Source organism: Dendrobium catenatum, unplaced genomic scaffold (genome assembly GCF_001605985.2).
Source record: "Dendrobium catenatum unplaced genomic scaffold, ASM160598v2 fragScaff_scaffold_1022, whole genome shotgun sequence".
Lineage (NCBI taxonomy): Eukaryota > Viridiplantae > Streptophyta > Magnoliopsida > Asparagales > Orchidaceae > Dendrobium > Dendrobium catenatum.
This window is the reverse complement of record NW_021319484.1, coordinates 2,084,923-2,106,798: the sequence shown is the minus strand read 5'-3', so window position 1 is coordinate 2,106,798 and position 21,876 is coordinate 2,084,923. Positions and strand designations below refer to the sequence as shown.

Below are 21,876 nucleotides of genomic sequence, written 5' to 3'. Positions count from 1 at the left end.
GTAAGAAAGCCATTCCAAACGAAACCTTAGCCTTTATGTTTGATAACAGGAATAATGCAATGGAGTTCCTTATTCTGATCTAACAAAAAAAGAAAATTTCAATCAAATAAACAGTCAACAGCTGCATTGTTCAGCATTTTACATGCAACAGGACTTTCTTATTTCAGAACTACATTGTTCTTACAAAATTGTGATACAATAAATGGGAAGAAATGCCTTTTCTCTACTGAAATGCAACTATCCTATCTGCTTAACTTTAGCAAATGAAATTAAAATCAAGATACTAAGGATTCGTTTGGGAGAACTTTCTCATTGCTTTTTAAAACAACTTTCTAGCACAAAAATCTCTAATTCAAGAAATTTTTTAACTAAGTTGTTGTTTTAGAAAGCATTAAGAAAGCTGTATCAAACGAAGGCTAAACTAAGTTCAGCACTAAATTCTAAAACTGCAACAGTGTTGATTTGTATTGTAAATAGACGGCAGTGAGAAAGATCAATGTAGCAGGGAGCAGATTGAAGTTTACTTCACTTCACTGTAGCCTTTATGTCTAATGTTGTTAGTTATTCTCATGAGAATCTCTTGCAGACTACTGATAAAAACTGATCTAGAAGATCAAAACCTCTTAGGATGAGATATGAAACGAAAGCAACATAGATAGCTAAGATAACACATATTATAGAACCAAATAGTAGGCCGTTAACTTCAGATGAGAAAAAATTCAGAAGAAGATAACCATTAATTATAATCAATAGAGCGGCTACAACCCAAGTGACTACCTGCAGAAGAAGGAAAATGAAATGTGAGAATTGGAGGTTCAGAAGTTACTCAATTTGGACTGCTATAATTATAAGGCTGATGCAGTAAGATGGTGAAATTTCGGAAGGGCGGTTATATCTTATTTATGTGCATTACTTGAAAAATTCAGCTTAGAACATCAGATGAGATTAGTTCGGAGCTAATGGGCTATAACATTCATGTGGAATAGTGCAATGTTTTGTGTTGAGCAAAAAAGAATCAAAGTATGACTTCATTTGGGACACTTTTGATCATTATTTTTTTTCCTATTTTCAGGAGTTCTTTTGTGCTAGAAAGCTGCTGTAGAAAGCAGTAAGAAAATTGCCTCAAACGAAGCCTGTGTCTAGCATAGCAAAGTTTAAATACTTAAGAACTATTTTTTTGAAAATGAAGGGAATTTTGTATAAAATTCCTAAAAAACTTTTTTTTTTATTGGAAAAATGATAATATTTCAAGGCTTTGTATTAATGTATATAATGTGTAAACATGAACTAAGCCTTTCACTCCATCCATTGTTTCTTCAAATCCTAACATGCATCGCTAAGTTTCCCTATGCACGCCTACATTTCTTGAAACCCTTGCATTAAAAATAAAGGTCTTTAATAAACCTGTGATAGAAACCCACAGGTTTATGCTCATCTAAAATACCGCATGAGCATTGAGGAGAACATTTTGACTTTCTGTGGTATGGTATTGATTTAGTAGTTTCAATTTTGTAATTTTCTACTTCATTTGATGTAGCATGTCATGATGATAATGCCTGCGAGACTGCGATGTCCTCTAATTTGATTCCTTAGTTCAATCAGAATCCTGTGCTGTTCCCCTTCACCCGCTGATTCACTATCCCTTCAGCCATGGCTTTTAAGTGACTACCTTCTTTGGCAGCTATTCTTTGTTTCCCTATATGATAATCAATGTATCCAACTACTATAAATTGATATCAACGACTAGTTTTTTTCATTGTAGCAAAAATAGAAGTTGCTGATTGGGTGACTGTAGCTGGAGTCTCTATGCGATTGCTGCACTATTTCCCAATTTGATTCCATTATGACTTTGGAACAGTTTTGCATTATAGCTAGAATAGGGATTGTTTAAATTATGACTCTGTAATTTGATTCCATTGCGACTTTGGAATAGTTTTGCATTATAGCTAGAATAGGGATTGTTTAAATTTGGAACAGTTTTGTTTTCCCCGGATTTTGATTCTACTAAACTATTAATTTGAGAATTGTTTATTAGGAATAGGATTACTGAGATAAGTAAAAATTGAAAAGATTGCTTAATGAAACTAAGATTTCCGTTCAAATTTGAATTTATCGTGCATATGAATTGTTTGGATGTGATACAAGTATTGACAACTTCGGCAAGAAGATTTTTTTCCTTGTTCTTGTCTGAAGCCAAGATCTTCTTTGGTGATTTGTATCATTGCCCTTTTTTCATCCACATATTTTCGTATTAATTTTTTCAAATGTAATTGGGATTTCATCAACATATGCTACAAGCTTATCTTTAAAATTATAGTGTGAGTCTTAATCAATTTTTCTTAGATTTCTTACAATATTTATTTTAACAATCTTCAAATCATTGTTTGAAGCAAACTTTAAGTGGTTTTTTTCCCATCAAATAGGACCAAAAGTGGACTGTAAATTTGATTGCAAGAATTTTTGTGCATCCTAACTTAGATTGCATTAAGGAAAATCTATTAAAAGCCATCCTGCATAAATTTGGTATCAATAACCAAAAATATATCACAAGCATAATGAAATTAATTTTAGTGAATGATTCCAATTATTACTTCTAGTGAAAAGAAGAATAGGGAATGTCAAATATTTTATAGGAATTGCAGAACAACTTTCCAAAGATGTATCAAATTACAATTCTTTAGAAGCTGATAATCTATTGTCATGGTTTCGCTTATAACTTTCATCATGGAGTCAAAGTTTGGAAGAACCTACTTCTTCTACAAAACTATAAAGGAAACCAAGGATGCTGCCTAAAAAATCTAATCTGATCTAGAAAACACAGCCCAGCGTTCTGAGAATAGATCTAAAATAAAAAATACCCAGAAGTAACAACGATGTCACCAAACACTACAACTCCTTGCTTGAATTTTGGCAGGAAATATATCTACTCTATGAAGTTGAATGGAGTTGTTCAAGTGATAAAAAAATATAGAAAAATATTAGAAAAAGAGCAGATATTTAAATTCCTCTTAAGGTTGTAACTCTGATCTAGATGAGATTTGGAGACGATTACTTGGAATGCAGAATTTTCCTATAGCTGAAGCAAAAAAAAAAAGACAAAAAAGAGTAATGATGAACCAAACACCATACTCATTAGATACACAATACTCCGACGCTTGTAGGATCCACAACAATGACCGCCAATAAGTATAAAGGTCGAAGCTCTCAAGCTAAAGAATGGTATGAGCGCTATCACAAACCATATCACACCTTTGATCAATGTTGGGAGTACATGATAATCGAAAAATTGGAAGCCTAAAATCCAAAAAGGGACGAAGCAAATAGCTCATATCACAAAAAAAAAAATCCCAAAAAGTCTCTTGATTTTACATTTGAGTAAATGGAGACGCCTCTCCGTCTACTTAGCAAAACTACAGGCACTCAAGAAGCAAAGACGCATATGATTGGCTTGGCACAATAAGGTAATACAAAGTCATTCTGATACCGGAACTTAGGATTCCGGCCGACGAGAACTACTCCGATGCAATCTGTTCAAACCAAACAACCACCACCTGGAAACGAAGACGTTACCAGGATACAGAAACAGAGTTTCTTGAACTCCAGAGAACCATAAGGAACTTTATTCAATTCTTTGAAAAATCACCAATGTACCTGTCTAGCCGGCAAAGATCAAGTATTTATACAAGTTACAGCTACAGGCTAGGCTAGAGAACCGAAAATACCAAAAGGAAAAGAAAATGAAACAATGCTAATCAAAACAGAGCTGTAAACAGTAAAACAGTAAAAGCTAAACAGAGAACTTGGACAAGCTCCGGCGTCATTCTTCCGGGGTTGGAAAAGCCTCGTTCTCATAATGTGGAGTTAAGTCGGCCACGTTGAACACAGCCGAAATGTTGTAGTCCCCTGGTAGATCTATCAGATAAGCGTTATCATTGATCTTTTTGACGACACGAAAAGGTCCATCAGCCCGGGGTTTTAATTTGTTGAAAGCTTTAGGTGGAAATCGCTCTTTTCTTAATCTAATCCACACCAGGTCCCCTTCATTGTATACAATCTGTTTTCTATGCTTGTTTGCTTGAACCCTATACCTGTCATTTTGCTTATTGATTTCCTCTTGAACTTGCTGATGCAGTTTTTGAATCTCCTTACTTCTTTGTTCACCATCAGGATTATAAGCAGCCTGTTGCACTACTGGAATTAAATCCAATGGCGTTAAGGGATTTCGCCCATACACTATTTCGAATGGGCTTCGCCTGGTAGTCTGATTAACCGAGCGGTTGAAGGCAAACTCGATTTGAGCTAATATTAAATCCCATTGCTTAATATTTTTTCCCACAAAGCATCTTAGCAGATTACCCAGGCTGCGATTGACGACCTCCGTTTGCCCATCCGTTTGCGGATGAGCAGCTGAACTGTACTGCAGGCGGGTTCCCAATTTTCCCCACAAGGTCTTCCAGAAATAACTCATGAATTTTACGTCTCTATCGGACGTAATAGTCAACGAAATGCCATGTAATCTTACTATCTCCCGGACGTATAAATCAGCAATGTGACTCGCGTCCAAAGTCTTGTGGCAAGCTATAAAATGCGCCATCTTTGAAAATCGATCTACCACCACCATGATCGAATCTTTGTTACGCTGAGTATGGGGCAGTCCCAGCACAAAATCAAGGCTGACATCTTCCCAAGGCGCTTTAGGAACGGGCAATGGTGAATACAGGCCGGCATTGGTACCTTGGGTCTTGGCTAGTTGGCAAACACGACACCCCTGTACGTACCTTCCAACATCCCTTGATAATAACGGCCAATAAAATTTTTCTTGAATTAGATTCACGGTTTTGTCTCTCCCGAAATGCCCCATCAAACCCCCATCATGGCATTCGGTAATAATGGCTAACCGTGTAGAGCATCTGGGTATACAGAGACAATGGCCATAAAACATATATCCATCCTTGATATGAAATAGTTTATGGGGTTGGGACAGGCATTTATTCCATATTACTCGGAAATCTTCATCCGTTGAGTACAGGCTTTTAAAAGCTTCCATTCCCACAACTTTAGTCTGGATTGTTTGTAGCAACAAGTGACAACGGCTCAAAGCGTCAGCCGCACGGTTCAAATGTCCTGCCTTATGCTTTAACAAGAAATTGAACGCCGCCAGGAATTCCGACCACGTCGCGTGCCTACCTTTCAGCTTCTTCTGACTGTTTAGGAAGCGGAGAGCCTCATGGTCAGTGTACAGGATGAAATCTTTGGCCAACAAATAATGATTCCAATGATGCAAAGCTCTGACTATGGCATAAAATTCTTTGTCATACGTAGAATATTTTTGTCGAGCCTCATTTAGCTTCTCACTGAAATAAGCTATGGGATGCCCGTCTTGGCTCAAAACAGCGCCTATTCCCACGTTGGAGGCATCACATTCAACCTCAAAAACCTTATTGAAATCTGGTAGACTCAATACGGGCGCAGCTGTCATCGTTTTCTTCAGGAGCTCAAAACTGTTTTGGGCGCTACTTGTCCAAAGAAATGATTCCATCTTCAGGACTTCAGCAATTGGAGCGGCTATAGAGCTGAAACTCCTGATGAATCTTCAGTAAAAGGATGCAAGTCCATGAAATCTTCGGACCTCCGTGAACGACTGCGGAATCGGCCAATTCATGATCGCCTCAATTTTCCTTGGATCGGCTTCAATGCCTTTAGCCGAAATCACAAAGCCAAGAAATTCAATTTTATTATCTAGGAATTGGCATTTTCCAAGATGGCCAAACAGCTTCTGTTCCCACAATTTGCAGAGCACCAACCTCAGATGCTGTATATGCTCCTCCAGGTTTTCACTGAAAATTAATATATCATCAAAATAAACAACTACGAACTTACATAGAAACGATTGGAATACTTGGTTGATGAGCCTCATGAAGGTGCTCGGGGCATTAGACAGTCCGAAAGGCATTACTGTCCACTCATAGAGTCCGTCTCGAACCTTGAAAGCAGTCTTCCACTCGTCCCCAGCTCGTAAACGGATTTGATGGTACCCGCTCCTCAAGTCGATTTTCGAAAATATTTTGGCGCCATGTAATTGATCAAAAAGGTCATCTATGCATGGAATCGGAAATCGATATCGGACAGTGATTTTGTTAATTGCTCTGTTGTCCATGCACATTCGATAAGACCCATCTTTGTTTGGAACCAGCAGCACTGGCACAGCGCATGGACTTACGCTAGGCCTAATAAAGCCTTTTGATAACAGTTCCTCTATCTGCCTTTGTAATACTTCATACTCATCTGGCCTAAGCCTGTAAGGAGGCCGATTGGGTAACACAGCACCCGGCACTAGCTCGATCTCATGCTGAATATCACGTTCGGGAGGCAGGCCGTCGGGAATTTCTACAGGAAAAACATCTTGAAACTCCTGTAAGAGTTTCTGGAGACATGGATGACTTACTTCCGTAGAAGGAAATATTTCCTTTAGAACTATCATGTAGCTTGTGGTGGTCTCCTGCAAAGCCTTACGGCATTGAGAGTAACTTATCAACAAGTCCTCTGTGGATTTGGTCGAGAGTTCTTCCTCTAATGGAACTAACACCACCGGACAACCATTGTAATTGAATGTATACGTATTCTTAGCACCATCATGAATGGTCTGGCGATCATACTGCCAAGGCCTCCCTAGTAGTAAATGGCAGGCGTCCATCGGTACCACATCACACCAAAGTTGGTCTCGATATTTACCGATCGAAAAGTTGACCAAGCACCTTTTTGTAACCCTGACCACATTATCCTTTTGAATCCATGCCAATTTATAAGGGTGAGGATGTTCTTCTGTCTTCAGCTGTAGTTTATCTATCATCGAGCTTGAAGCCACATTCTCGCAACTTCCGCTATCGACGATTACTTGGCACACTTTGCCCTGAACTGTACAACGGGTCCGAAAAAGATTATGCCGCTGCAAAAATTCTTCTTTCTGATTTTTGAGTAAACGCTGTATAACCAACATTGGCCCTTCATCTGCAGAAAGAATAGTAGGAACCGGCTGATCCACAACAACAAGACCAGTCGAATCTTCCCCATTGCCTTCGGTCTCTTCCCCTTCGTCATCTTCTAGAAGAGTAATTACATGCCGATTAGGACAGTTGGAAGCAATGTGACCAAAACCATGGCATTTGAAGCACTTCCTGGCTGGATAATTTGGGGTGTTACTCGGTTTCTTGACAACTTGAGCAGTCTCGGGAGTCTTCATTCGACTGCTGGAGTTCGCTTCATCCTTGCCGTTATTCCGCTCCTTGAATTCTCCCTTGAGCCCCCACCTGTTCTGCACAATTTTTGCTTTTCTCTGCTGTTTCTCCACCTTAAGAGCCAGGTTAATGACATCCTGTAATGTCCAATAAGTCTGCAGTTGAACGACATTACTGATCGCAGGCTGCAACCATTCCAAGAACCTTGCAATTGTGTTTTCAACAGGTTCAACCATATCACATTTTAATGTCAACTGTTCAAACTCAGCTACATATTCTTCCACCGTTAACTGGTTTTGCTGAATTCTTTGCAGCTTTAAGAACAGTTCTTGCCTATATTGCTCCGGTAAATACTTCCTTTGAAGCTCCTTTTTCATTTTGTCCCAGCTCACAATTTTGCTACGGCCCTCCCGGAGTCTTGTTCGCTTCAGGTTTTCCCACCACAATGACGCATTCTTTTTCAATTTAATGGCCACGAGCTTGACAATGCGATCAGGATGTACTTCCTTGAATTCCAAGATTCGATCTACGGTATGAATCCAGTTTATGAACTCGTCCGGATCTAATCTTCCCTCAAAGTCTGGTAAATCAACTTTGATTCCTCCGTCGTCATGCCTTGTCTTTCTCACTCGTTCTCGTGTCCGACGCCCTCCTTCTTCATCGCTGGAAGTGGCATGATAAAATGGGTTTACACCCTCTCCTTCCTCTTGATCATCAACAGCTTCTCTTTGTTCAAATCTTTCTAATCTTTGCTGCAATCGTTGTACTTCCCTTTGCAAGTCTTCGATCAGCACTTCTTGCACCGGACGCTGTGGATTACGACGAGGCGGCACCTTCGCCGGCTCTGATACCAAACTGATACCGGAACTTAGGATTACGGCCGACGAGAACTACTCCGATGCAATCTGTTCAAACCAAACAACCACCACCTGGAAACGAAGACGTTACCAGGATACAGAAACAGAGTTTCTTGAACTCCAGAGAACCATAAGGAACTTTATTCAATTCTTTGAAAAATCACCAATGTACCTGTCTAGCCGGCAAAGATCAAGTATTTATACAAGTTACAGCTACAGGCTAGGCTAGAGAACCGAAAATACCAAAAGGAAAAGAAAATGAAACAATGCTAATCAAAACAGAGCTGTAAACAGTAAAACAGTAAAAGCTAAACAGAGAACTTGGACAAGCCGGCGTCACATTCCTTAATCAAAAACCGAAACATGTTGAATAATTGATGCAGACCATCAAATCATATGATCAGATTGCCGCAAGTATCTAAAACCTACATTAAGATTCATCAGCCTATTGATGTTTGGGTGATTAATGGTAAGAAATCTTTAGTTGTGAGATGACGAATGATTCATATGATAGATCTCCTATTAAAGAGTTTTTTATATGTGCTTAAGTTAACTTATAATTTATTATATCATAGTACAATGGAAAAAGAAACGAAATATAAAATAACGTGTTATCCTTATTATAATTTTTAAGGCCAAACTTCAGTGAAAATTATTGGAAATGATAATTAAATTAATGGATTATACTACCTTCTTACTGCCAAACAACCTCAAACCTGCATAATAATGTGGGTCTCTTTTTCTCTTCAAATTCTAGTATTATGTTATGAAATAAGCATTTGAGACATCAAATTTTTACTATTTGAAATCATATATCCAAATTTATTTATCAACAAAGATAATATTTCCGTCAAACGTGAAACACGTGTTGATGCTAAAAATACCCCAAGTAACTTTTCACCACAACCATACAAACCATCCACAATTTTTCATCTTATTCAAAGTGACATTTGAGAATTTAGAAGAACTACTAATTTAGCAGAAACTTGGTGTTTATAACGTTTGCTGATAACCATACGCAATAAAATTTTGAAGGCTATAATGAGTATGATGAGGACATCGTCAGCGATTTCGACACGTGTACCATCGGAGACACAGGAGATCGACGGCCACGATGTCAATCACTTTTAATTTTCTTAAGAAGCTCCTTCGCATGTGGTTTCACATCAGAGTACCCCTGAAAGTGATTAGGGTTACAATGAAGAAAGTTATCTCTTAATTTATATCTATCCCACTTGATCGATACAGTCCAACAAGAAGCTATAAGTAGTACCTTTAATCCTACAACATTCTCAGCTAAGACTTGTTGTATTTGTACATATTGCATATTATCATGACTTTTCAAGTCTTATATTGAAGATTTGTTTCCAAATCATTAAACTCTCAAGCCTCTGATACTTTATTTTAGTGTTTCTACAAGTGAACTTTTTTGCTTTCAAGTAACACTCCAACCACATCTTCCAATACCTCTTCCATAGCAAATAACTAATGGACCTTTAAACACCATCACCTCGTAGTTGGTTAGATATGTGACCCGTTGTTTTGTTGACCTATAACTAATGAGTTATTCTTTCTACTTCTGAGTTTTCTAGATACATTGCTACCTCTGATATCTGAATAAGTGTGCTTTAAAGCCCAAGAGAAATGATATTCATGGCGTCTATCAAGCCTACCTTTGGAGCATATTTATTGAAAATAAATTGGGTGAGGATATCCAGACCAAACTTCAGTCAAGAAAGATTATAAAACGCTAGGAATTATTTTGATATGAGTGCAACAGAAGAGTTTTTTCATGTTTATTTCAATAGTCATAGTTTATTTGTTTATGTTTTTATTTTATGTCATTTCATTGCATCACTGATATTATTTTTAGAGCAAAAGACCCTTTCATGAAGTATTGTCATTTATTTAGAACCCAACTTTTTTTATGACTGTAAGTGATTTCAGCCATGTTAAGAATGTGCGAGGCTTTCTTCATCATCTAAGTGATTAAGAAAACTAGGTTATCCACCATATCTTCTTTCATCTCATTCCCTTTCTTTTCCTTTTTATTCTCAATCGGTTAACAAATGACATAGACATGAAAGTAGTTATTTCCATCATTCCATAAACCATCAAATTTAAGGATAAGAAAATCGTGAAGAGTTGATATTAAAAGTACTATGAGATGAATGTTTCGTTTGGGACAGCTTTCTTATTGCTTTATGAAGCAGTTTTCTAGTACATAAAGCAATAAGAAAGTTGTCCCAAAAGAAGTCGAAGTTGAAATACTAGTTTTTGCATGGTGCTATACTGCTATTCATGCAGTGACCTAAAATTAATGTGTCCTAATAGAGGCTTATTATTGCTCAAATGTACTACAAGCAAAAGATAAGAAGGAGAGAAAAAGAAGAATATGTTACCTTAGTTAGATGGCCAATCTTGAAATCTCCCATGACTTGCTCCTTTGATACCAAAGTAAGAAGAGGAATGAGGGCAAATGGAATTTGTACTGACTGAAGAACATTCAACCATTCATTCAAAATATCTAATGCATCATCAGAGGTGTCAAAAAAGAGAGCAACAATCATTGTTGGCACAATAGCAAAGCTTCTGGTTATCAACGCCCTGAGCCACTTCTTCAATCTTAGATTGAGAAATCCTCCCATAATAAACTGCCCAGCATAAGTGCCAGTAATTGTACTGCTTTGCCCTGCAGCTAATAGTCCTATACCCCATATATAGAGAATAGGCAACAGTCCTCCCCCATACTTCTGTTCTAAATACTGCCCCGCATTCTCAAGGCCAATACTGTCAGCATCTTTACTCCCATAAAATCCTTTTGCAAAAACAGTTGTCACAAACAAATTTATTATGAAGGAGATGATGAGAGCAACTGTTGACTCTATGGTATAATAATTTAGTGCTTCTTGAACACGACTTTTCTTGTTAGGATCAACCTTTCTTGACTGCACCAAGGCCGAATGCAGATATACATTATGTGGCATAATTACACAACCCACAACCCCCACCGCCTGCCTAATTGTTTTAGAGTTCAATTTAGGAATTAAAACACCTGCAAAGAGAACTCAGAGCTAAGCATAGTGAGAAATGTAATAGGGCTAGTTATCAATGTCTTTGTAAGAGAGCATTACCAATCAGAAGCTCCCTTCCACTGGGTTTGGTTTCTCCAAACATCCACGCAAAAGAAATGGCCATCGTTGATATGAGAAGTGCAAAGAAAGCTTCCAACTTTCTAACCCCATAGTTCTCAAGGAAAAGAAAGATGAAGCTGCCAAAAGAAGTAAAGAAATAAAGATATATAGTGTTTGATTAAAAAACAAATTTAAAACAACAGTAGACATGTATTCAGGAGCCCTAAAAAAAATTATTCATATGCTCATTTCAATTTACCAACAACTCAAAAGTCAAATGAATAGCTAAGAAAATAGTTAACATTATTGGACGGTCCTTTCCAACAATAACTAGATAACGAAAGCAAATGAAAGAATCAAGGAATAGTTTCACTTCAACCAAATAAATTAGTGATAATTCTCAAGCTTCCTTAATAACAAGGTAGGTTCCAAAATCCATTTTCTAGTTGAAATAATTTTTACAATAGCAAACATCAATCCATACTTAATCAACGGGAAAGCAATACTAAGGTACTAAGAACCAAAAGCGCCAACTTGGGAGGCGGGACATGCCTTTTTCACATAAGTTGCTAATTAATGGGAGATCTCTTAATATAACTTACAATTTCATATTTGCAGCATACATGAAATAACACAGCCAAATAATTTTCTTCATATATAGGTCAAACTAAACTTGCATAACAATAGTACCCCATAGGAATTCAAACAGCAGATTCCAAACAAATACAGCGTAAGAAATCCGGTTTTTAAACTGAATTCAAGCAAATAAAATAGTAGATTCTCTAAATTTTACTGAAAAAAAAATTGTAATTGCAGGTCAAGATCAAGAAGCAGAAAACATTATTCATCTACATCTCGAAGTATAACCTTACCAATCAAGCGCGGTGATGACCACGCCAGCCCAAAGTGGCAGCACACCGCGGCTAAGGATCTTGATCGCAATAGCGCTCCCAATAACCTCCTGTATATCCGCACCAATCAACGCCACCTCCGCCATAACCCACAGCGAAACCCTAGCCCACCATGGGTACTCCTCCCGACAATGCTCCGCCAGATGCCGCCCAGTCGCCACCCCAAGCCGCGCCGACAACATTTGGATCAAAAGCCCCATCATCGTCGCCCACATCAGCAACCAAAGCAGCGAGTATCCAGCAATCGCCCCGGCCTGGAGATCCCCCTCCAGATTCCCCGGATCCAGAAACGCTATGCTCATCAGAAACCCCGGCCCTGTGAATAGCCATAGCTTCCGCCAAGAGAAACGCCGTACCTCGCCTTCTCTCTCCTCATCTTCGGCGCCAGGAACGATGATCTTTTCGCTGGATTCGTAGGCCTTCTCCTCCTCCTCGTTGGGCTCCGGCGACCTGGAAGGAAGGAGAGTGTTGGCTTCCTCGTCGAAGGGAGACGGCATGGAAGTATTCCGGGAGCTGGCGCCGACGACGGTGGCAAGGGAAGCTACGAAGGAAAAGAAGCGCCGATTTTTGTCGGAGGAAGATGAGGGTGCGGGGAGGCTTATATCCACCGGCGTCATGCCTTCGGCCGCTGTCGACATCTTCCACCAATCCACCTGGTGCTTGTGCTTTAGGTGGGACCGAGGATTTCCTGTCCTCGGTGAAATTTTGGGAATTTTTTATTTTATTAAGGTAGTGACTGTTTTTTTAATAAATGATTTTTTATCACTAATATGAATTAATTATATACATATATTAATTGAAGTGAGTTTCAAATTTATGTGATTCCACCTCTTTTCTTTGCAATGATTTTTTTTATTTATTTTAAATAGTATACTCTGTGGACAATAGTCACTCAAATTATTAGGTATAGAGTCAAGACATAGAGATACATTCGGACTCCAATAAAATATTGACACCTGGAGGGGACATGTGGATTTATTTTTTTTACTTTATATATTTAATGTGTCCGCAGAACTTTAAGTCAAGCGTATGTAAAGCGCAGTCAAAACACGGGTAAAGTGTAGTTAAAGCACAGTAAAAAAGCGCAACAAAAGAGCAATCAAAGAACAACTAAAGCACAAGTAAATTGCAAGTAAATCACACAAAAAGATGCAACCAAAGTGCACTACATGTGTCAAATTTTAAATGGATGTCCGAACGTAGAGATATGTCTGAACTCCACACCTAATAATTTATGCTCATTTTGATTGTTTTCAACTTTATAGTTTTTTCTCCAATCCTTATATAGAGAGCTCTTCTTTCTAAATATATATATCTTCTTGATTTATATTATGAGTCGTGTAACTTCTATGAGTTTATTTCTCGGCTATGCATTGTTGCTCTTCTCTCTCTATATCTCTTCGCGCAAAGCCTACAAACCCTAACCTAATAAATGTGGAGTAAAGCATTTTCTCTCCCTCCCCGAACATGTAATCCAACATCCTCAAATGAAAATACTTTCTTAAATTTCATATTGTTGGATATGGGAACTTTCCCCTTCCCTAGATCAGTAATACTTCATATTAAGATAGCTTCAATATGAATGATCTTTCCTCTTGCACAAAAGATTGGGATTTATTCCTAGATATGTTATTGTTAAAAGGCCATTCTATAAGTCTCTTCTCTTTATTGTAAAAGCTAGAAATAATTTGGATCTTATTACTTTATCAAAATATTTCTTTTATTTTAAAATTTTTATCATGAGGATTTTAAGCCTGTATGGATGGAGGTCCCTAGTCCATTAATGAGAAACCATTCATTTTCAAACAATGATAATCGGATTTTAATAAGAACCTCTCGATAAATAGGGTCTCCCAAATCGGGAGAGTGCTAATGCCACCTCTCTTCTGAACTCTTGTCGCAGCTTCTAGTATCAATCACTTCTCATCGCTAACATTAAATAGCCATTGCGACAAATAATATGTGCCCCGCCTTCTTTAAACATATGCTAATTCCCTTTTCCTCTTTCCTTTAATCATCTACACTGTCCATTCTTTCATCATTCTTAAGCCACATACCAACCTCATAACCTTCCCCCCTAAGGCCCTAACCTCAAGTTTTGCATAATAAGACATCTTGTATTATGTCCTTCACTACACTTGTTGGAATGTAAGGGACCCTATGTGAGAACAGATAATTTCTCATTGCAAATATAGTAATAAGAAAAATACTATTTTACTTGTTATGCCTTCTGGAGTCTAAAGTTAATGTTGATTGTGATGTTGATCATATATCTACCAGGATACTTCAATTTTTCTCTAATGAAAAAGGCTATCACAATTTCTCAACCTCCAAGGAGGAAGAATTTAAGTTAAATAGGATTCTTCACAGATTAAACATATCCCTTTATTAGTAAACCAAAAACTAATTCATGGCCTTATTGAATTCTACGGTTCAACTAAAGTTTTGTTTGGGACGGCTTTCTTACTGCTTCTTAAAAGTTGAAATTTTTGTACTAAAAAGTTGCTTAAAGAAGCAATAAGAAAGCCGTCGCAAACGAAGTCTAAATCTCTCTTAATAGTTATTTGAATACCAAAAAACTTAAGGTTGAAACATTCATAATATCATTATTAGATGTAAATAAGAGTGACTTTATCTTTTCATATTACACATTTGAGCATTTGAATTTTAATTTTACATAATGCACCTAAATAAATAAAATTCAAATTGTGACTGCCTCCCCTCTAATGAATTTTTTAAATATCTGGATGAATTTTTCTAATATATATGCATGCACTATACATAAACAATAAAAAAATGCAGTACAAATGTAATGCACGATTGAAATGCCTTAAATGAAATATGTAACTGGTTAGTCTCTATATTATATAGCACTCTGCACTGCAAAAGAACAAGAAGAAACTTCTAAAACTCCCAAATTCCAATTTTTTTATTGTTGGTAAGAAAATAATGAATGGGACAATTTCATATGGAATCCAAAGAAGCTTAGTCAGCTGCCCAAATTGGACGGTCTGTGATAGTTCTTGTTACTTTGTTAGTAGTGCGGCATATGGAGAGAGCATCCATAGCGCATGAAAAGGATAAGGAGAGAAAAAGAAGAATATAATATGCTTGATGGAGTGCAATTTTTCTAATTATTTTGATAGGAAAATAAGTAGTTCCAAGAAATTACTTATTCTTCTAATTTATTCAATCTGTAATTTTGAGATTTGTTTACTTATCGGGTGATTAGTAATGACCACTAAAAAGCTGGAGATGATAATTGAAAAGTTGAAATTAAGCCTTCTCAAATGAAAATTAGCTATGGTCAGAAGGGTTGAAGGGTTGAAGGCTTCATTGAGAATAGCTTTCTTGATGCTTTATAAACTAGTTTTTGCTAAAAAGCTGATTTAGAAGTAGCAAAAAAATTGTCCCAAACGAAACCGAAGACCATCAGATGATTTGACTTACAAGATGAGCATATGGATAAAAGAATTATGCTTGAATTTAGAGAAGGAATAAGAGAAAAGAATAAAGCTGGAAAAAAAAAGGAATAAAAGTTTTAGATCAGATTATTATCTTTAAACTAACAGATGATTATCTCTCTTTTGCAATAAAAAATATAGTTGAATTCTACTTAATCATGTATCTCTTCTATATTCATTCAGGTGCTCTTATTCTGAATTATTGCCCCTCAATCTCAATATTTGATGGAAAAAATTTACATCAAATATCATGACAACATTTTAAAAAATCATTTGTAATGCTAATCTCAATATAAATTCAAGGACTCTAAAGTCCATTCTGACATATTTTGCATCTTAATATATCTACATAAATTTTTCCCTTATTTAATTGCTATGGAAAGCGCAATTCCCAACACGATAGAGTTGATAGATATAAGTGAGGGGCATAAAGAGAAACTTTAATTTAAGTGAAGAATTTATTAAAGCACAGATTGCAATCTCAACAAGATAAATAAAATACAGAATTAGATATATTTAGTTAATACTTGCAAGACTTACTAGATTGAACTTTGCATTGCAAATGTTTTTTCAGTGGAATTTACATATATACCATTGAATTTTTATATATGTATATATCTACCACTTAAATCACATATAGCAAAAATTATCTCAAATGCACACTAAGGCTTCGTTTGGGACGGCTTTTTTATTGCTTCTTAAAATTGCTTTCTAGTTTAAAAATTAAACTTTTTATATTAGAAAGCTGCTTTAATAAGCAGTAAGAAAGCCGTTCCAAACAAAACCCAAATATTTAATGTTGAATATTATAATTTTTTAAGAGACTAAACTCGTTAAAAGCCTATGTATATTACTATGTCAGAGCTTAATTAACTAATAATAAAAAAATACACCATGCATTGCCCTATAAGTTTATCAACTTAATATCATGAGCATACCCAAAGATCAAAATCTAGGCAGTCATATCACTGTGAGACCCAGAGATCAAAACAAGTACAAATAAAAGCGTACCTTTTATTGGGCATAATTTTCACTGCCTTCCCTGCCTCAAAACCATCAAATATCCGTTTAGCTCCGCACTTAAGCAGTCACCTTATATTCGCAAAATAAAATTATAAGAAAAAAAGAAGAGAATGTTCCAAGTCAATAATATAAGAACTGCTGAAATTTGTAGAAACGCTTCATAGTATGAATTTAAAATATTATATCCCTACAAAGAAAATATTTTTGTTTTCAAATCAATGAGTTTTGGTGCTCCAAATGGTTTGGATTCATCCCAATACAAATCTATAGATGAGAAATCAATCCTCACTTATAATTCCCTCTGGACATACTGAGGGAAATTTTTAATTCCTTCGCCAGCAAAGACTAGCTGATGCAGAATCCCAAAAGATATTATGCCACAGTATGATAGCCTATGGGAAATTATTATGTGTGGACACCGAACGTAGAGAATCATCAGGATTGTTGAGTATTTGTTGCTTATTTACTGTGTATTTTAAAATACGAAGTAAATACTTAGCAAATTCTCCGTTGTGAGTATTTGCTGAGTATTTAGTAAGTTTTTGATGAGTTTTTTTTAGTATTTACTGAGTATTTATTATATTTTGCTGATTTGCTACGTATTAGTTGCTTATTTATAGTGTATTTTAAAATACACAGTAAATAAACAACAAATACTCAGCAATCCGAACGATTATCTACGTCCGGAATCCGCACAGAATAATTTCTACTTCTTATGTAGATTTAAAGTTGATTCTTACTATTTCTGTGCTTAAAGAATTGAAACTCGTTGCATTTTAACAGATCTTCGTAGATTTTAAGAGGTTTTTTATTTGAGTTATTTATAGGCTACAAATAGGATGCTTAAGCATAAAATAATCAAAATGAACGTATCGTGTTGAAATAAAATTCCAAGTTTTCCTCTATTCTTATGCAAGTGTTTTTTGCATGTGTGTCTTCTACTGTTTCACAGTTGCACGCAACCACCTTTATGGATGAATCTTCTTGTACCTGCGTGGGTCATGATTCTTCCTTCGGGTGATTTCTGTCACTGTTCTTTAATCTATCAAGATACGTACCAAAATGTTTTTTTTTAAAGATGAACTTAATTGTTACTAAAACTCTGTGTTTGGTCACAACACAATTTGCTTATGGGATTTCCAAAATTAGCTTTTGAGATGAAAGAAGTGTGCTTTTAGCACATTTTCATCTATAACAACCCAACAATTTGTGAATAGCGACTTCTCATCCATAGCCAGTGGCGGAGCCAAAAATTTTATTCAGGGATATCTAAATTAAAATAGTTATGTTTGTCGTCTCATTTGGAAGATTAGAATACATTAAAATACTTTTGTTTGCAGTCTCAATACCGGAGCTAAGAAGAACTGTAAAATCAAAATTAAGAATGCAAATAACATGGTCCTTAGAGCTTAGAAGACATAAACATCTGCCACGGGCGGTCTTCGTTTGGGGACGAGAGAGGAGTGAAAGGAAAAATGAAAGTCGTGCACGAGGTCGTGAGTCACAAGTCGAGTCGCGAGAGAAGAGCAAAGTGGAAAACGAACCATTGATGCTTTTCATGTGTCCAGAAAAAGATGTGGTGGCTTCTATGGATTAATAAATAACTTTAAAATGAAGAATTACAAAAATTAAAGCAAGTTTCCTCATTGGCGAACTTGTTGCTCTATTAAGCCACTAAAAATTAGAGCATGTTTCATCATTCCGTACGTCCACAATGGAAAGTCATTCCTCCCTCTCTCTTTCAATATTTTACCCCATTAGTCGTTCTCTCTCAACAGCTAAAGCATTGCATGGTCCGGGTCCATTAGTCTTTCTCTCTCAATAGCTGAAGCATTGCAAGGTCCGGGTAAAAGGTGGATTGAAGACTTGAAATGGAATAAGTCTGTAATAAATAAAATGAAAATTATTAAGGTCAACGGGTCGAGTTCTGGTCGAACCCGAGTTGACCCGGACCTAAACGGGTCAACCCGAACACGACCCGTTTTTACAAACGGGTCGGACATTTCAACCTGGACCCGACCCGCGCGGGTTGCCGGGTTGACCCGACCCGACCCGCGCAGCAGAGGGCGGAGCTCACGAGTCACGATAGTGCGAGTGCGGACAGAGTCCGCTGAACCGAGCTTGCGGACGAAGTCCTCGGGACCGTGCGACGGCGTGAGTTCGGACTTCGGATGGAGTCTGGCAGTCCCTCCAAATCTATCTCACTTCAAATTCCTAATCAAAAACTCCACGGAAAACCGCCCAACTACAAGCATCTCTGCACCTTTGGCTGCTTATGCTTTCCCTGGCTTCGGCCTTATGCTCCCAACAAATTATCACCTCGCTCTCACGCTTGCATATTCTTAGGCTACTCCTCACATCACAAGGGTTATCATTGTCTCAACACTTCAACAAATCAAATTCACATCTCAAGGCATGTGGTCTTTCACGAACAAGACTTTCCCTTCAAATCCTCTCATACCGTCACTTCTACAAATTCTTCTCCAACTACTGCTTCCCCTCTCCTTCTCATCCCAACCTCTATCTCTATCTCCCATGTCCCCTCAACATCCATAACTACGGAACCCATCTCTACATCGCCGTCTCTCACTAATACCTTCACATCTTCTTCTTCCATTACATCCGCTCCATCCAATCATATTCCAACTTCCATTCCAAGATGCAAACTGGATCAAAGTCTGGCATAACCAAACCCAAGCAAATTCTTGATATATATGTAACTCAACACAATCCCTCCATTCCTATTACTTACTCCCAAGCCGCTAAATTACCCCAATGGTGATCGGCCATGTCGTCTGAATTCTTGGCTTTACAGCAACAGGGCACTTGGTCACTAGTCCCCCCACCTCCGGACCAACCAATCTTGGGCTGTAAATGGACCTTTCGCATTAAAACTCTTCCCAAAGGTCACATTCATCGGTATAAAGCTAGACTGGTGGCTCAGGGCTACACTCAAGAATATGAAATAAACTATAAGGAAACCTTCAGTCCAGACGCAAATATGCTTACCATTCGAATTCTTCTAACTTTGGCCCTTCACTGACAATGGCCAGTCAAACAGTTGGACGTGGCAAACGCATTTTTGTATGGTGACCTTAATGAAGAAATATATATAAAATAACCACCAGGATTTGCCGACGCTCAATTCCCCAACCATGTTTGTAAACTTCGCAAATCATTATATGGCCTCAAGCAAGCTCCTCGTCACTGGTTTCACAAGCTCACCAGTTTTCTACAACAATTCAGATTCGGGTTCAGTCGCTCTGATCCCTCTCTTCTTCTATATCATCACGACAATATTGAACTATATATTTTAATTTACGTTGATGATATTTTAATTACAGGCAATGACTCATTCACAACTCAACGGTTGCTGGAGCAATTGCAATCCAAATTTAAACTCAAACAATCGGGCGAAGCTTCATTGTTTTTCGGTATCCAGATTACCCGCAATCCAAACAGCTTCTTCCTCAGCCAACAACACTACGCCAACACAAATCTTCAAAACGCATGATTCACCGACTGTAAACCAAACCCAATGAAAATCACACCCAAATCCACAGCCTCCAACCTCTCAAATCAGCTTTACTCTGATCCGCAAAATTATCGCAAACTGGCGGGGTCACTGCAGTATCTAGCCATCACCATACCCGACATCGCCTTCGCCACAAACTACATCTGTCAGCATATGCACTCTCCGACTACTTAGGACTTTCAAATTCTCAAAAGGCTTCTATGATACATCAAAGGTACCTCTCATTTCGGTTTACCACTAACAATTGGAGATATGCAGCTTCGATCGTACATGGACGACGATTGGGCGGCAGACTCACAAGACAGAAAATCTATATTCGGACATTGCACCTTCCTCGACAAGAATCTCACCTCTTGGTCGGTCAAGAAACAAGCTACGGTAGCAAAGTCCACCACCGAAGTCGAATATAGATCTCTATCCTCGGCCACTGTAGATGTTCTTTGGCTTCAAAGACTCATCGCAGAACTCAAAATTCCTCAACAAGAACCTACAAACATATCTTGTGACAACACCTCCGCCATCGCCATTGCCAATAACATGGTCTTTCATGCCCGTACAAACACATTGAAATTGACTTTCACTTCATCCAGGAACACATGACAGCAGGCGCTATCTCCATCTCACATATTAACTCCTCAGATCAAATTGCGAACATTCTTACTAAACCTCTTCCGCTTGCTAGATTAGAAGACCTCCGCTTCAAATTAACCATTCAACACATGACTGCTTAATTTGAGGGGGCATGTTAGCTCATATATTTGTACACATGTCAGTTTCTCATTCGTTCTTTGTATTCTCTAGTTAGTTTAACTTCTATAAACATCAGTTGTACACAAAATGATTCATTCAATACAATTCAATTTATCTGTTCTTCTTCTATTCTCTTCCTCCACTGTTACCTTTTCACTCCATCCAATATTAGTCTCTACAATGAGATTTGAACCATTGGAGCAAGTAATAAGAGAGGTGTGAATGTGTTAGACCGGTCCAAGGAGGACCGGTCCAGCCGGAACAGTATTTTAATTTAAACGTGCGGCTCTACAAGCTAACAAGCCGAGCTAGGTTGAGCTAGACTATAGGCTCAAGCTTGAACTCATGGCTTGATAAGCTTGCCTCATGAACTCGTTAACAAGTCAAATTCAAATCGGCTCGAGAACCAACTTGGCTCACTTAGATGCATAGATGACAACATATAAATACATTTCAGACAATTTGGACGTTATCCAGTATAATCGATGAAGAGATCATATGCCACCATAGTTGTGAATTAAGTTGTCTGAGTTCTTCCTCAAACCAATCAATTGCGATAAGAACACTGCATTATGTTTTGTGTTCATATGACTCTCCCAACTTCACCAACACTCCCCAACATATATTAGGTTGAGATATGTGAGATATGAATATGCGTGAGGGCAACAAAAGATCGTGGTTCTTTACTCAAATGGAGAAAAGCTGATGTAATATACAACTAAAAGTGGGTCTATCCGCATTGCTATCCACTCTAATTTCAACCAAAACTCCAATCATTTGAGATAACTGTTGATTTAGAATTATTTCCAAATCTAATTAAAGCTTTATTTTGGAAAACTTTGATGGCAAATTTATGTAATTGATTAAGGAGTTGATTATTTCCCTAATTAGTTTATTTGATTGGAGATTTGATTGGGAACTTTATTGAAGATTTAATTAGGGGTTTGATTAGAGATTTGATTGGCTT

At 37.5% G+C, this 21,876-nt stretch overlaps 1 protein-coding gene across 1 annotated transcript; it reads right to left on the bottom strand.

Moving 5' to 3' along the window:
* Positions 1 to 75: 75 nt before the first annotated feature.
* On the bottom strand, positions 76 to 12,769 carry LOC110107065 (metal transporter Nramp6). Its single transcript, XM_020837206.2, has 4 exons — positions 12,099 to 12,769; positions 11,227 to 11,363; positions 10,495 to 11,147; positions 76 to 777 (listed from the first exon to the last, which is right to left on the bottom strand). Exons 1-4 carry the CDS (start codon positions 12,752 to 12,754, stop codon positions 568 to 570), a joined length of 1,656 nt encoding a protein of 551 aa, XP_020692865.2. The 5' UTR covers positions 12,755 to 12,769; the 3' UTR covers positions 76 to 567.
* Positions 12,770 to 21,876: the final 9,107 nt, after the last annotated feature.

Excerpts from the sequence above, each read along its gene's own strand:
- LOC110107065 (XM_020837206.2), bottom strand. The coding sequence starts at position 12,754 with ATGACGCCGGTGGATATAAGCCTCCCCGCACCCTCATCTTCCTCCGAC. Across the intron at positions 11,364-12,098 it reads GTCATCACCGCGCTTGATTG|CTTCATCTTTCTTTTCCTTG; the intron begins GTAAGGTTATAC and ends TTCTTTTGGCAG. Across the intron at positions 11,148-11,226 it reads TGGAAGGGAGCTTCTGATTG|GTGTTTTAATTCCTAAATTG; the intron begins GTAATGCTCTCT and ends TTCTCTTTGCAG.